This window comes from Mobula birostris, chromosome 26 (genome assembly GCF_030028105.1).
Source record: "Mobula birostris isolate sMobBir1 chromosome 26, sMobBir1.hap1, whole genome shotgun sequence".
NCBI lineage: Eukaryota > Metazoa > Chordata > Chondrichthyes > Myliobatiformes > Myliobatidae > Mobula > Mobula birostris.
The window spans coordinates 33459879-33473215 of record NC_092395.1 but is presented as its reverse complement, the minus strand read 5'-3'; the positions used below and the strand labels follow the sequence as shown (position 1 = coordinate 33473215).

At 39.9% G+C, this 13337-nt stretch overlaps 1 protein-coding gene across 1 annotated transcript in view; it reads left to right on the top strand.

Moving 5' to 3' along the window:
* The window catches only part of LOC140188391 (phospholipid-transporting ATPase ABCA1-like), a 210820-nt gene that overhangs the window by 132545 nt on the left and 64938 nt on the right, over window positions 1-13337 (top strand). The window contains exons 21-27 of the mRNA XM_072244622.1: window positions 614-753; window positions 850-987; window positions 3024-3238; window positions 4070-4142; window positions 5418-5620; window positions 7095-7143; window positions 12293-12397. Of these exons, the coding sequence (XP_072100723.1) occupies window positions 614-753; window positions 850-987; window positions 3024-3238; window positions 4070-4142; window positions 5418-5620; window positions 7095-7143; window positions 12293-12397 (923 nt within the window). The remainder of the gene's footprint in view (window positions 1-613; window positions 754-849; window positions 988-3023; window positions 3239-4069; window positions 4143-5417; window positions 5621-7094; window positions 7144-12292; window positions 12398-13337) is intronic.

Genomic DNA, 13337 nt, shown 5'->3' with positions numbered 1-13337 from the left:
ACAGCTTTCTGTTCAGGTGATGGATCTGAGATAGGAACGTGCACTGTGGATTTGCAATTAACAATGGTCATCATGGGGCAACACGTGGTCAGATTACTATCTTTGCATCAGTCTCTCTACTTGCATCAAATTATTGCAAAACTAAAGCTCTCTGTACCATTATCAAGGTTGGCTTCATTGGTGGACTTGTAGTGGCTCATGTAAGGACAGATCATTTAACTTACTCTGATGCAAACCTTCTATGTAACACCTTCAAAGAAGTTTCCAGCACGTGCACTGAAAGTTTATAGCAGCAGCATCAAAAATGGTCCAAAAATGGTTTTGCCTGTTGATTAACATTATTGTCTCAGGCCCAGCAGAATCCGTGTACATGTGTCACACATGGTGGACCACAACAACATTTCCTGTTGTCTACATTGCATACTACTCTCAGCTTTGAAACTGATGGGTAATACAAAATAAAACTATTCACTTCTTAGCTGCATTTCCATCCCCGTGATTCTTGCAACCCATTTCAAACCAAATCTGTAAAAACCTATTAGAGAAGTAATGCTACAGCACTCGATGATCTTCCAGTAATGTATTGTTTATAATCCATGAAAATTTTGTTTAGACTAACTGTGGAGGAACACATCTGGTTTTATGGAAGGCTGAAGGGCCTGACAGAGGAAGAGGTAAAAGAAGAAATAAAACTGATGATAGAAGATATAGGTTTGGAACACAAACGTCAAGAACAAACGAAAAACCTTTCAGGTGAGAACTCAGCTCCTCACTTTCACCCAGTGTAGGAGCTTGCCACGCCTTCTGGTAGATTGTATAAGCATTCTGTTTTTCTATATTTATTCTAAGGTGGCATGCAGCGAAAGCTTTCAGTTGCCGTGGCATTTGTTGGTGGGTCAAAAGTTGTCATTTTAGATGAACCAACTGCTGGTGTTGACCCTTACTCACGCCGAGGAATATGGGAGCTCCTACTTAAATACAGAAAAGGTGGGTCCTGTTACAAATCACTCAACAAATCAATACCAATTACTTAAGAGTTGCAGATAGAGCCATGATGAATCAAAACATGTCTTCTACTCCAAAATGTTTTGAATTAGTATTGATGTGAATTGCAGAAAATAGTGACTTACCATATTTAGTCAGGATAACCAGTGGTTCTCATTATTCCAGTTTATTTTGCAATTCCTTGTCACCAGTCTCTTGCCCCTCTCTCTGGAACATGGCTGCAAAGCTGTAACTTTGACCAAAGCTTTTCTAGTTCTCTTGGTCACCAGTACCACCGTTCACAGGTAATTATCTTGAGAATAATACTGTTCCCAAACTAAATATCATGCAGAGTCCTGGATGCCTTCATTCAATTGTTTTATATTGCAATGATAGACAGAAACAAATTCTTCCATTACAAGCTATGACTCCTGCTAAATTTTAACTTTCCAAACAGATCAAAAATGTTGTGTTCATTTTCTGCATTGAATATTTTAATTGTTGTTGGGGTTAAGGTTCTAGGTGTCATCTGGTACTTTTCCCAGTCTTGCACAATTCGTGTTTGAACCCTGGGTGGATATGCTGCTAAGCCATTTGACTGTGCAAGATATCATTGCCAACTGGAGTGCAGACCTAATGACAGTGTCATGAGAAGCTGAGCTAGAGCAGGAATGCCAGCTATTTTATACTTACACTTCATTGTCGCCAAACAATTGATACTGGAGCATACAATCATCACAGTGATATTTGATTCTGCGCTTCACACCCCCTGGAGTACAAATCAATAGTAAATATTAAAAACTTAAATTATAAATCATAAGTAGAAAATAGAAAAGGGAAAGTAAGGTAACACAGAAAAAACCAAGAGGCAGGTCCGGATATTTGGAGGGTACGGCCCAGATCCAGGTCAGCATCCGTTCAGCAATCTTATCACAGTTGGAAAGAAGCTGTTCCCAATTCTGGCCGTACGAGTCTTCAAGCTCCTGAGTCTTCTCCCGGAGGGAAGAGGGACGAAAAGTGTGTTGGCTGGGTGGGTCGTGTCCTTGATTATCCTGGCAGCACTGCTCTGACAGCGTGCGGAGTAAAGTGAGTCCAAGGACGGAAGATTGGTTTGTGTGATGTGCTGTGCCATGTTCACAATCTTCTGCAGCTTCTTCTGGTCTTGGACAGGACAATTTCCACACCAGGTTGTGATGCACCCTAGAAGAATGCTTTCTATGGTGCATCTATAAAAATTAGTGAGGGTTTTAGAGGACAGGCCAAATTTCTTCAGCTTTCTCAGGAAGTAAAGGCACTGGTGGGCCGCCTTGGCAGTGGACTCTGCTTGATTGGACCAAGTCAGGTCATTTGTGATATTGGCCCTGAGGAACTTAAAGCTTTTGACCTGTTCCACTTGCACACCACCAATGTAAATTGGGTCGTGTGGTCCGCCACTCCTTCTGAAGTCAACAACCAATTCCCTTGTCTTGCTGACATTGAGGGATAGGTTATTGTCTTCGCACCATGCCACCAGGTTCTTAATTTCCTCTCTGTACTCAAACTCATCATTACCCGAGATACGGCCTACAATTGTGGTGTCATCAGCAAACTTGTATATTGAGTTCGATGGAAACTTGGCTACACAATCATTTTATTTCCTCTTTTACTATCAGCTTCTTCCCCTCTACCTAAATAAATATTGAACCCTTGGATACTACCTCACTTTTTTAATATACAGTATTTCTGTTTTTTGCACATTTTTTAATCTATTCAATATATGTATACTGTAATTGATTTCATTATTATTTTTATTTTATTTATTTATTTCTCTTCTATATTATGTATTGCATTGAACTGCTGCTGCTAAGTTAAAAAATTTCACGTCACGTGCCAGTGATAATAAACCTGATTCTGATTCTGAGCTCTCACCAGTTTCTAGCGCTGCTGAGAGCTAACTTGATCTGGAATCAGCCTATACAAAGCCAAGTCTTGTATTGTGACAGTTAATGTATTTTTCGTAAGAGGCTTACATTTGTCATTAGTGATTTGTTACTCTGCAGGCCGCACCATTATATTATCAACCCATTACATGGATGAGGCAGATCTCCTTGGAGACAGAATTGCCATTATCTCCCATGGAAAACTCTGCTGCTGTGGCTCTTCACTCTTCCTCAAAAACCATTTGGGAACTGGCTATTATTTGACATTAGTTAAAAAGGAAAATGATAAGACAACACCAGCCAGCTCCAGTAGTACCACCATCGGTATGAGAAAGGTACCACAGATTCTGGGCATTTATCTATATATCTCTCTCTCTATCAGCATTCACGGTTAAGATCCATCTTCTAGGATCAGATCACTGAGTTGGGGCGAAGGAAATATTTGATGCATTGATCATTGATTTTGAATGATTGGTTTTGAAAGCTTGTAAATAATAGAAGATAGTGAAAATTCCAAAGACATGGGAAGTTCCATAGTACTGAGATCCCGGGAAAGTATTAATCAGTGTAGGAAAGAGCACTTTTAAATCTTTCTGTTGTGCTGCACATATTCTTGCAGGCTCATAGATGGCTTACTCTTCTGGTGTTTTGCTATTCTCTGGTGGAGGCAACGTGGTAGCACAGTGATCAGCACAGCCCTTTACAGTACAGGCACCCAGAGTATGTTCTCCCCATGACCACTTGGGTTTTCTCCAGGTGCTCCTGTTTCTTCCGACAGTCCAAAGACGTACCAGCTAGTAGGTTAATTGGTCATTGTAAATTGTCCTGTGATAAGGTTAGGATTAAATCAGGGGATTGCTGGGCAATGTGGCTCCAAGAGCCAGAAGGTCTTATACGCGCTACAGCTCAATAAATAAATTCTATGAGGATCTTGCTTTCAGATTCTGAGGCCTGTATGCTATCAGAACAATTATATTTATTTATTATATTGTTGTGTTAGTTTCCCAGTCAGAAGCTGATATGAGTTTAATTCCCATCTGCTGTGGATTTAAATAATTTGGCAGATAAAGGGTTAATAGCTCAAGTGACTGATCAAAGTAAGAGTGTTCTTTGAAACAAAATAAGAGCGGAACTTCATTTATGAACTGTTTTCTTCACATTGCTAGGATGACAGTGATTCTGAAAGAAGTTATGATACTGGGCTTGGCAGTGAACAGTTCAGTGAAACTGGTGCACTGGGTAAGTTTCATTCCCTTTCGGAGTGAATAAGATATGTTTCAGCATTGTTCCATTTTATTGGTATTTCAGATAATGCAAGGGAAGTATTTGATATCTTGGTGTGGCACCCCTAGGAGACGAAATACCAGAATAAAAACTTTACGTACTACTTCTTTAGACCATGAGTTGCATGTATTTTTTTCTAACATCTTTAAACACTTCAATAAAAAAGTAATGAGATATCCCCCAAGACAAAGTGCTATCCAAATGACTTCAAATCTACTCCTTGGGGGAGAAAGCGAGAGGATGTGAACAGTTAAATAGCCAAAAGATCTGCCCATAAACAGTGGGGTTCTGTTTCAACTTTTGCCTCCTATAAAGGGCCTCGTGACATTTTCCCACTTTAAAGAAGCAATGTAGAAGCAAGTGCGTGGTGTAGTTGCCCATACTTTAGCAGTAGAATAATGCATTGGATGTTACATGGTGTAATGGACCTGCCTTTGTTCAACTGAATGAGAAAGTTTCCAGTGTTAAAACGAAAAGCTTCACTTAATGAAAGATGCCAATTTAAGTTGCAGTCACTATGAGCCACATTGACAGTGAAGGTATATAAAATGCTTCAGTATCCTTTTTATTAAAGATTTTGACCTCTTGAAATAAATGAATAAGGGGAAAAATCATACAAAGTTCAATTTGAGTCCAAAAGACCTTTATAAATTTGAGCTGTGGGAGTGATTTCACTTTGAACCAATTTTTCTCATTACAATATATTACTGTAACCATAGTTTTATTTCAGTTCCGATATTTGTTTTGTAATCCATCTCTTTGGTCTCAACAGATCTGCTGTTCAGTCTATCTCTGGCCCTTATTAAATTTGAATATTTCATTAGATTAGAATGAGCGGAGCAAATGAGAGAAAGATCAAGCTAGTTTTTATTCAAGAATATGCAATATTTTAATAAATATAGTATCAACTTCATGTGTGGTGAATCTGTACAAGTACTTAATTATTCCAGATTGTGGCCTGTGCATTAAATTAATGAGATGAGTTGCTATGAAGCTTGCAGGATGAAGATGCAAATTGACAATAATGGTTCTCACAGATGTCTTCTTGCTGCAACTGTGTCCACCTACTAAGTTAGTATCTGGTCCCTTTCGCTTATCCCATTCTCAGTTTCATTAAGGTGAACCACCTTCATTGCTAAAACTGGGTAAGGAGTGGCCCTGAATGAAAAATAAACTGCAGGCAGTGGTTCAGGCTGTGACTCTCACGTCTTTTGATTTTGTATTTTTCAGATGTGTCAACTGTTTTAGCATTGGTGCAGAAATATGTTTCTGATACTCGTTTGGTGGAAGATTTTGGCCATGAAATGACTTATGTTTTACCCTATACTGGGGCAAAAGATGGTGCATTTGTGGAACTCTTCCAGGAACTGGACAACCATCTCTGTGAGCTCGGAATTTCCAGTTATGGTATCTCGGACACCACCCTTGAAGAGGTCAGCACGTGAGGAGAAGGCTGAAGTGTGGCAACAGCTTGGCATTCAGTTTTGGAACTCTAATATTTGTTTCAAATTCTTTCATGGTTTAGTTGCTTCTATCACTTTAACCACCTCACTGCCTACAACTCCCAACAACCTCTGGAGCCCTCCTTTTCCTAACTTTAACCATCATCTCCAGCTATCAACTCCTAAATTTTGGAATTAATTCCTTAAAACTTTACCTCTCCTTTTTGTACTGCTCTAAGATGATTCTTTTAAAAAGCATATCTTTAAGCAATCGTTAACTCACCTGGATTGGACTTGTCAAATTTTGCTTAGCTCATAACGTTTGCTTCGTTGTGAAGTATCTTGGACACTAACTTTACTATCGGAGCTACATAACCACAGGTTGTTGTCCTGAAGAGAAAGCTTTGTTTTATTGGAGAACAGAGCTATAACCTCTTGTGAGTTGTCCTTGGAACTGAAAAACTGAACTTTAATTTTATATGCCACCCATCATGTTCTTGAAGCATAGTCACTGTTATTTTATGGACAATCAATTTATTCACGAGGAAGGAGGTACAATATCATCAAGCAGAAGATCAAAGTACAGGGAGAATAATGAGGATAAGGAAATTAAGTTTTATAATTCGCTTTTGATGAGTTATTTAATTTGAGGTCCCTTTCAACCATCTTTGACGAGATTCTTGACCCATGTCCATGTCATTTTCTTACTTCTTATCCCCCTTCCCAACACGACAATATGTTCCCATTGTCTTTACTTTTTGCCCCACCACTCCCCATACTGAGTGGATCATCTTTTGTTTATTCCAGCATCTCCTGTGCCATATCATCACCAAATCCAAATACTGTCCCCTTTCACCATTCCAAAGGAAACTTTCCCTATGTCTTTCCCATTCAATCATGGGCAATGCAACAGTTGCACATTCATTTCCTCCCTGTCCGTAGTCCAGTGCCTCAAACTCTTTCAAGTAAATTAGCAGCTTGTGTACATTTCTTGAGAGTTGGTATCCTGTATTCAGTGCTCACAGTATTGCCATCTATACTTTGTGGAGATGAAATGCAGATTGTAAGAGCACTTTAGAAACACTCTGACCAGTTTCCAAGAACGACCGAAGCTTCTGATTGCCTGTATCTAAATTTTCCATCCCACTCCAACTTTCCATCACCTTATTTATTTTTATTTCAAATTTCCCATATCAGTTCTATTTTGCTTTTGATTATTCATTCCAAGTTCTGTCAGAGCTGAGCATGCAGTTACTGAAATTACTGTTTTTTTTATTATCACCTTTAACGTTATGTGACATGCAGATTAAATTGCTATTCTCCATCTCCTGTCCTTGTATTATCTTATTCATGTTTCATCACCTCTTACATGGTTTCATTATTTTCAATTTTTGTCTTTGTTGAGTATATTGAATGTGGAAATGGTGTAGGATTGCTGCATTTTGACTTATGATATGTCTTTTAGATTTTTCTCAAAGTGGCTGAAGATACAGGAGTGGACAGCGATGTTGCAGGTAATTTAAAAGTTAACACTTCAGATCTCCTTTATTTTTCACAAAAAAAAATTATTTTTTAATTTAGAAATGGCCATTTCAACCCCCTTTTCTTGATGCCAAGTGTTTCATGTTGGGTCATCTCAGAAAAATTGGAAGATGCCTCAGACCAGGGATGAGACAGAAAGAATATTTGGGCCCCATCTCTAGTTCACTAGCCAGTGACCTCTGCTGGAAACTGCATGAATCTGAATGTTAGAACATGAAGGAAAATAGCAATTAGATTTAAAGGGAACATAGAAAAATAAAATGGGCAGACATGAAAGATGAAATTCACTGCAGAAAATGTCTGAGTTGATGAATTTTGGTTGGATTAATAAGGAAGAACTGTTCAACCTAAGTGGTACAATGTTAAAGAGGATAACAGAGTCACAGAACAGAGAAATCAGAGGAGCGAACAAGGTGAGTAGTACATGGGATGGCGCTGAGGTATTCATAATGAAACCTTGGAAGGCAGATAGGCATGTGAAGAAAGCAGTTGATAAAGTAATTTGAATCCTATGCTTTATAACATGATATCTAGACTGTACAGTAAGTCATGTAAAGCCAACATCAATCTTTGGATTGGCCATTGCTGATGTATTGATACTTCAAGCATTGTGCTGGATTGTTCTTACATTCCACCATCCAACAACGCCCCTCCACCTCGCCGTTCCTTGCTCCATTCCTTCACCTTTTGCCATCCTTGCCAAATGAGGAACCAGTTTCTGCACCCTGCCCTGCTAATTATTCTGAAACCGAGACATCAGTCAGTGAAGGGCATTTTTACATCTAGTCTGAGATATTTAAGCATCTTATAAAGATTACTTGTTTTTGTTTCTGTTGATGTTTTAAATCTGCTTTCATTGTTTTAGTGGGAAGCTCTTCATACAGCTGAGAGCAAGCCCATTGTAAACTTGCAGCATTTACCAAGGACTTCAGTAAAAATTGATCTTCCCCAGCAAAACTTCAATAAATCCAAGTTTACTGTTGGATAGTTGTCAGCTGTGGAGGGAAGCACAAGGCCAGGAATCTTCAGCCCAGATGAAACGCAAGACCAGTGTATCATTTCTGCAGCTAGATATTGCCTTTCCTGCTGTGTGCATCCAGATGTTTGTTTTTTTTTCCAATGTATAAGTAGCCTTCTTGTTGCTGCACTTCTGTTATTTGAAAAGCTCTGTACCACCTCTAAAATGAAATACAGCTTAAACCCAGTTTAGTGTCATTTTAAGCAGTAGAGAAACTTTGCAGTAGTTTATATGTTGGAATTCACTGCTAGATAGAATGCTGGAAATAAATTTTATAGTAGTTTTCAAATAAGGATAATATGAATACCTGAGGGAAAAGGCTGCTGGCTTATGCTGGAGTTTGGGAAGAGAGCAAGGCTGAGACCTCCTGAACTTGCAGGGTGACACAGCTGAATGGCCTTCTCTGCTGTATTACTTCCCTCTGTGCTGCAGCCCATTTTGAAAGACTTTGCCAACCCCTGTTGCCTCGCACATAAAGTTATGGCATTGAGAATCCTCGAAAGAGAAAGTTGGTGGGGTGGGGGGTGGCAATGTATAAAGTAATAAAGAGCAAATGAACAAGGTGAGTCTCTGCCTTGTGCCCTTGACGTGATAATGGCCCACCTAACTAAGATTCATTAACTTATTTAAATTGTTTCCTTAATTGTGCTGCAACAGCTTCAGGGGAAAAAAAAGATTGAATTTTGTAATTGTGGAACCTCAGGTTTTCCTTGTATCAAACCTGGCCAGTTTTGGACCAATCGATTGATTGACATGTTCATCATTGTGTCATGTAGTTACCAGGATGGTTAGGAAATGTTACCGTGGTCTGTAATCATCCGGAAACGTTTGTTCCTATGTAATTTTGTCTTTAGTATAGTAACACTGGCAGCACTCTGTTGTACTATGGCAGCACTCTGTTGTACTATGTAGGGTAATCTATTGTAATATAGAAACATAGAAACATAGAAAATAGGTGCAGGAGTAGGCCATTCAGCCCTTCGAGCCTGCACCGCCATTTATTATGATCATGGCTGATCATCCAACTCAGAACACCGCCCCAGCCTTCCCTCCGTACCCCCTGATCCCCGTAGCCACAAGGGCCATATCTAACTCCCTCTTAAATATAGCCAATGAACTGGCCTCAACTGTTTCCTGTGGCAGAGAATTCCACAGATTCACCACTGTCTGTGTGAAGAAGTTTTTCCTCATCTCGGTCCTAAAAGGCTTCCCCTTTATCCTCAAACTGTGACCCCTCGTTCTGGCTCAGGTCTTACAGTTGCAGGGTCAAAAGAGCCATGCACCATTTATGCCTTGGTTGTAGGAAGCTACGCACATTCTGTGTTCATTAACCAACCTCAGATATGGGCACTGGCTGTGTATATTTTATTCACAATTATGTTACTGGATGCTGGAAAGGAAGTCCATTCTGGACTGGGTATTGAGCAATGAGGAAGGCTTAGTTAGCAATCTTGTTGTGCGAGGCCCTTTGGGTAAGAGTGACCCATGGTGGAATTCTTCATTAAGATGGAGAGTGACATAGTTAATTCAGTAACAAAAGTTCTGAACTTAAAGAAGGTTAACTTTGAAGGTATGAGACGTGAATTAGCTAAGATAGACTGGCAAATGATTCTTCAAGGGTTGACAGTGGATATGCAATGGCAAGCATTTAAAGATCACATGGATAGACTGCAACAATGGTTCATCCCAGTTTGGCAAAAAAATAAACCAGGGAAGGTAGTGTACCCATGGCTGACAAGGGAAATTAGGGATAGTATCAATTCCAAAGAGGAAACATACAAATTAGCCAGAAAAAGCGGCACACCTGAGGACTGGGAGAAATTCAGAATCCAGCAGAGGAGGACAAAGGGCTTAATTAGAAAGGGAAAAAAGATTATGAGAGAAAGCTGGCAGGAAACATAAAAACTGACTGTAAAAGCTTTTATAGATATGTGAAAAGAAAAAGATTGGTTAAGGCAAATGTAGGTCCCTTACAGTCAGAAACAGGTGAATTGATAATGGGGAACAAGGACATGGCAGACCAATTGAATAACTACTTTGGTTCTGTCTTCACTCAGGAGGACATAAATAATCTTCTGGAAATAGTAGGGGACCGAGAGTCTAGTGAGATGGAGGAACTGAGGAAAATACATGTTAGTAGGGAAGTGGTGTTAGGTAAATTGAAGGGATTGAAGGCGGATAAATCCCCCGGGCCAGATGGTCTGCATCCCAGAGTGCTTAAGGAAGTAGCCCAAGAAATAGTGGATGCATTAGTGATAATTTTTCAAAACTCTTTAGATTCTGGATTAGTTCCTGAGGATTGGAGGGTGGCTAATGTAACCCCGCTTTTTAAAAAAGGAGGGAGAGAGAAACCGGGAATTATAGACCGGTAAGCCTGACATCGGAGGTGGGGAAAATGCTAGAGTCAGTTATCAAAGATGATATAACAGCACATTTGGAAAGCGGTGAAATCATCAGACGAAGTCAGCATGGATTTGTGAAAGGAAAATCATGTCTGACGAATCTCATAGAATTTTTTGAGGATGTAACTAGTAGAGTGGATAGGGGAGAACCAGTGGATGTGGTATATTTGGATTTTCAAGAGGCTTTTGACAAGGTCCCACACAGGAGATTAGTGTGCAACCTTAAAGCACACGGTATTGGGGGTAAGGTATTGATGTGGGTAGAGAATTGGTTGGCAGACAGGAAGCAAAGAATGGGAATAAATAGGACCTTTTCAGAATGGCAGGCAGTGACTAGTGGGGTACCGCAAGGCTCAGTGCTGGGACCCCAGTTGTTTACAATATATATTAATGACTTACACGGGGGAATTAAATGCAGCATCTCCAAGTTTGCGGATGACACGAAGCTGGGCGGCAGTGTCAGCTGTGAGGAGGATGCTAAGAGGATGCAGGGTGACTTGAATAGGTTAGGTGAGTGGGCAAATTCATGGCAGATGCAATTTAATGTGGATAAATATGAGGTTATCCACTTTGGTGGCAAGAACAGGAAAACAGATTATTATCTGAATGGTGGCCGATTAGGAAAAGGGGAGGTGCAACGAGACCTGGGTGTCATTGTACACCAGTCATTGAAAGTGGGCATGCAGGTACAGCAGGCGGTGAAAAAGGCGAATGGTATGCTGGCATTCATAGCAAGAGGATTCGAGTACAGGAGCAAGGAGGTGCTACTGCAGTTGTACAAGGCCTTGGTGAGACCACACCTAGAGTATTGTGTGCAGTTTTGGTCCCCTAATCTGAGGAAAGACATTCTTGCCATAGAGGGAGTACAAAGAAGGTTCACCAGATTGATTCCTGGGATGGCAGGACTTTCATATGATGAAAGACTGGATCGACTAGGCTTATACTCTCTGGAATTTAGAAGATTGAGGGGGAATCTTATTGAAACGTATAAAATTCTAAAGAGATTGGACAGGCTAGACGTAGGAAGATTGTTCCTGATGTTGGGGAAGTCCAGAATAAGGAGTCACAGTTTGAGGATAAAGGGGAAGCCTTTTTGGACCGAGATGAGGAAAAACTTCTTCACACAGAGAGTGGTGAATCTGTGGAATTCTCTGCCACAGGAAACAGTTGAGGCCAGTTCATTGGCTATATTTAAGAGGGAGTTAGATATGGCCCTTGTGGCTAAAGGGATCAGGGGGTATGGAGAGAAGGCAGGTACAGGGTTCTGAGTTGGATGATCAGCCATGATCGTACTGAATGGCGGTGCAGGCTCGAAGGGCCGAATGGCCTACTCCTGCACCTATTTTCTATGTTTTTGAAATGAAGAAATCACATGCCATGATTCCTTTGCTAGTACAGGATGATTTTAGATTCAGACAGGGTTTACGTCCTGCACCAGATGTGTTTGTTGGCCAGTTATTGCACCAATTAAAAGTCAAGAAATTGGTTTCTGTTGCTGACACGTCAGCCATTTCAGATCATATTCACCTGCTATCTTACAAGTGGATGCACTTCAAAAACTTACTTCATGGGCTATAGAATGCTCTCAGAAATTCAAAAGCTGTTGAACGGAAATACATTTGTTTTGTTATGAACTTTGTAACCTTTGTGTTTTCTTTGCATCATTTCACATGCCAGTTTTAATTTTCTGGGATTTTGCAGATGGAAACATCCCTATTAAAAGGGTCAGATGTTCAAGATCGAGTGAGCATACACTCCAGCCTGTCAGTGAGGAAGGGGACTTTGACTTGCCTGATACAGAACAAGGTAATACGCACATTGAATGATCCCAGTCAGCTTTTGGTTCAGTACCATGTGTTACTTTCCTCAGATTAAAGTTCATTAAATCAGTTTCCAAACTGAGCCATCCAGAACAGAAAATTTCCCTATGTCCAGTCCCCATCTCTCGGTCCTCTAAGGCAACGATGATGGTACATGTTAAATGTGAGCTCATGAGCTAGGGTTAAGAATTGGGGGGGATTCAGCCCATGGTGTTAAACCTAGTCACTGTCCAGTGATTCTCTTGAAAATTTAATGTGTGCCTTTGGATTGGCAGTTCAAATTTCTCATTGCTGAGTAGCTTCCTAGCACCTAAGCTTATCCATGATCATTTAGGCAAGGGCAGAACAGTGATGCAATCAGCTTCTCAGGGATATTATATAAAACAAAATTGCAACCAAGGAACAGGAGGTATGCCTTCAGAAACACAAACTAAAACACTGGCTTAATAAATATCCCAATAAAAAGGAATATAAATTACTTGTTGTTTTCTCCCATCAACTCCAGGTACCACATATGAATTTACAATTAAAATATTACTAAATTTAAATTTATCTATCTTGTTCTACAAATATGAAGAAATTTGGAGAAAATATAGTTTTTCTAAATTAGAATTATTTTCTGAATGTTTTATATTGAACACATTGTCTCTCTATTTCTAATGCTTCCCAAATGCCAGTAAGAAGGAAAGTACGAACAAAAGGTACGATTTAAATAAAACAGATATAATTTTAATGGCAGTTAGCCTTATAGGGACATTTGCAAAACATGGAAGAGAAGGTACTTTGACCATGAACATTTTCTATTTGCCCAATGGTTAAATCATGTTCAAATGTTTACTCGAAGAATGGCATTTTAAGTATTGGCAGTACAGCTGAGTGCATATCAAGTTTAATCCGGCTGATCTCTGTGAGACTCAGATCAAAAA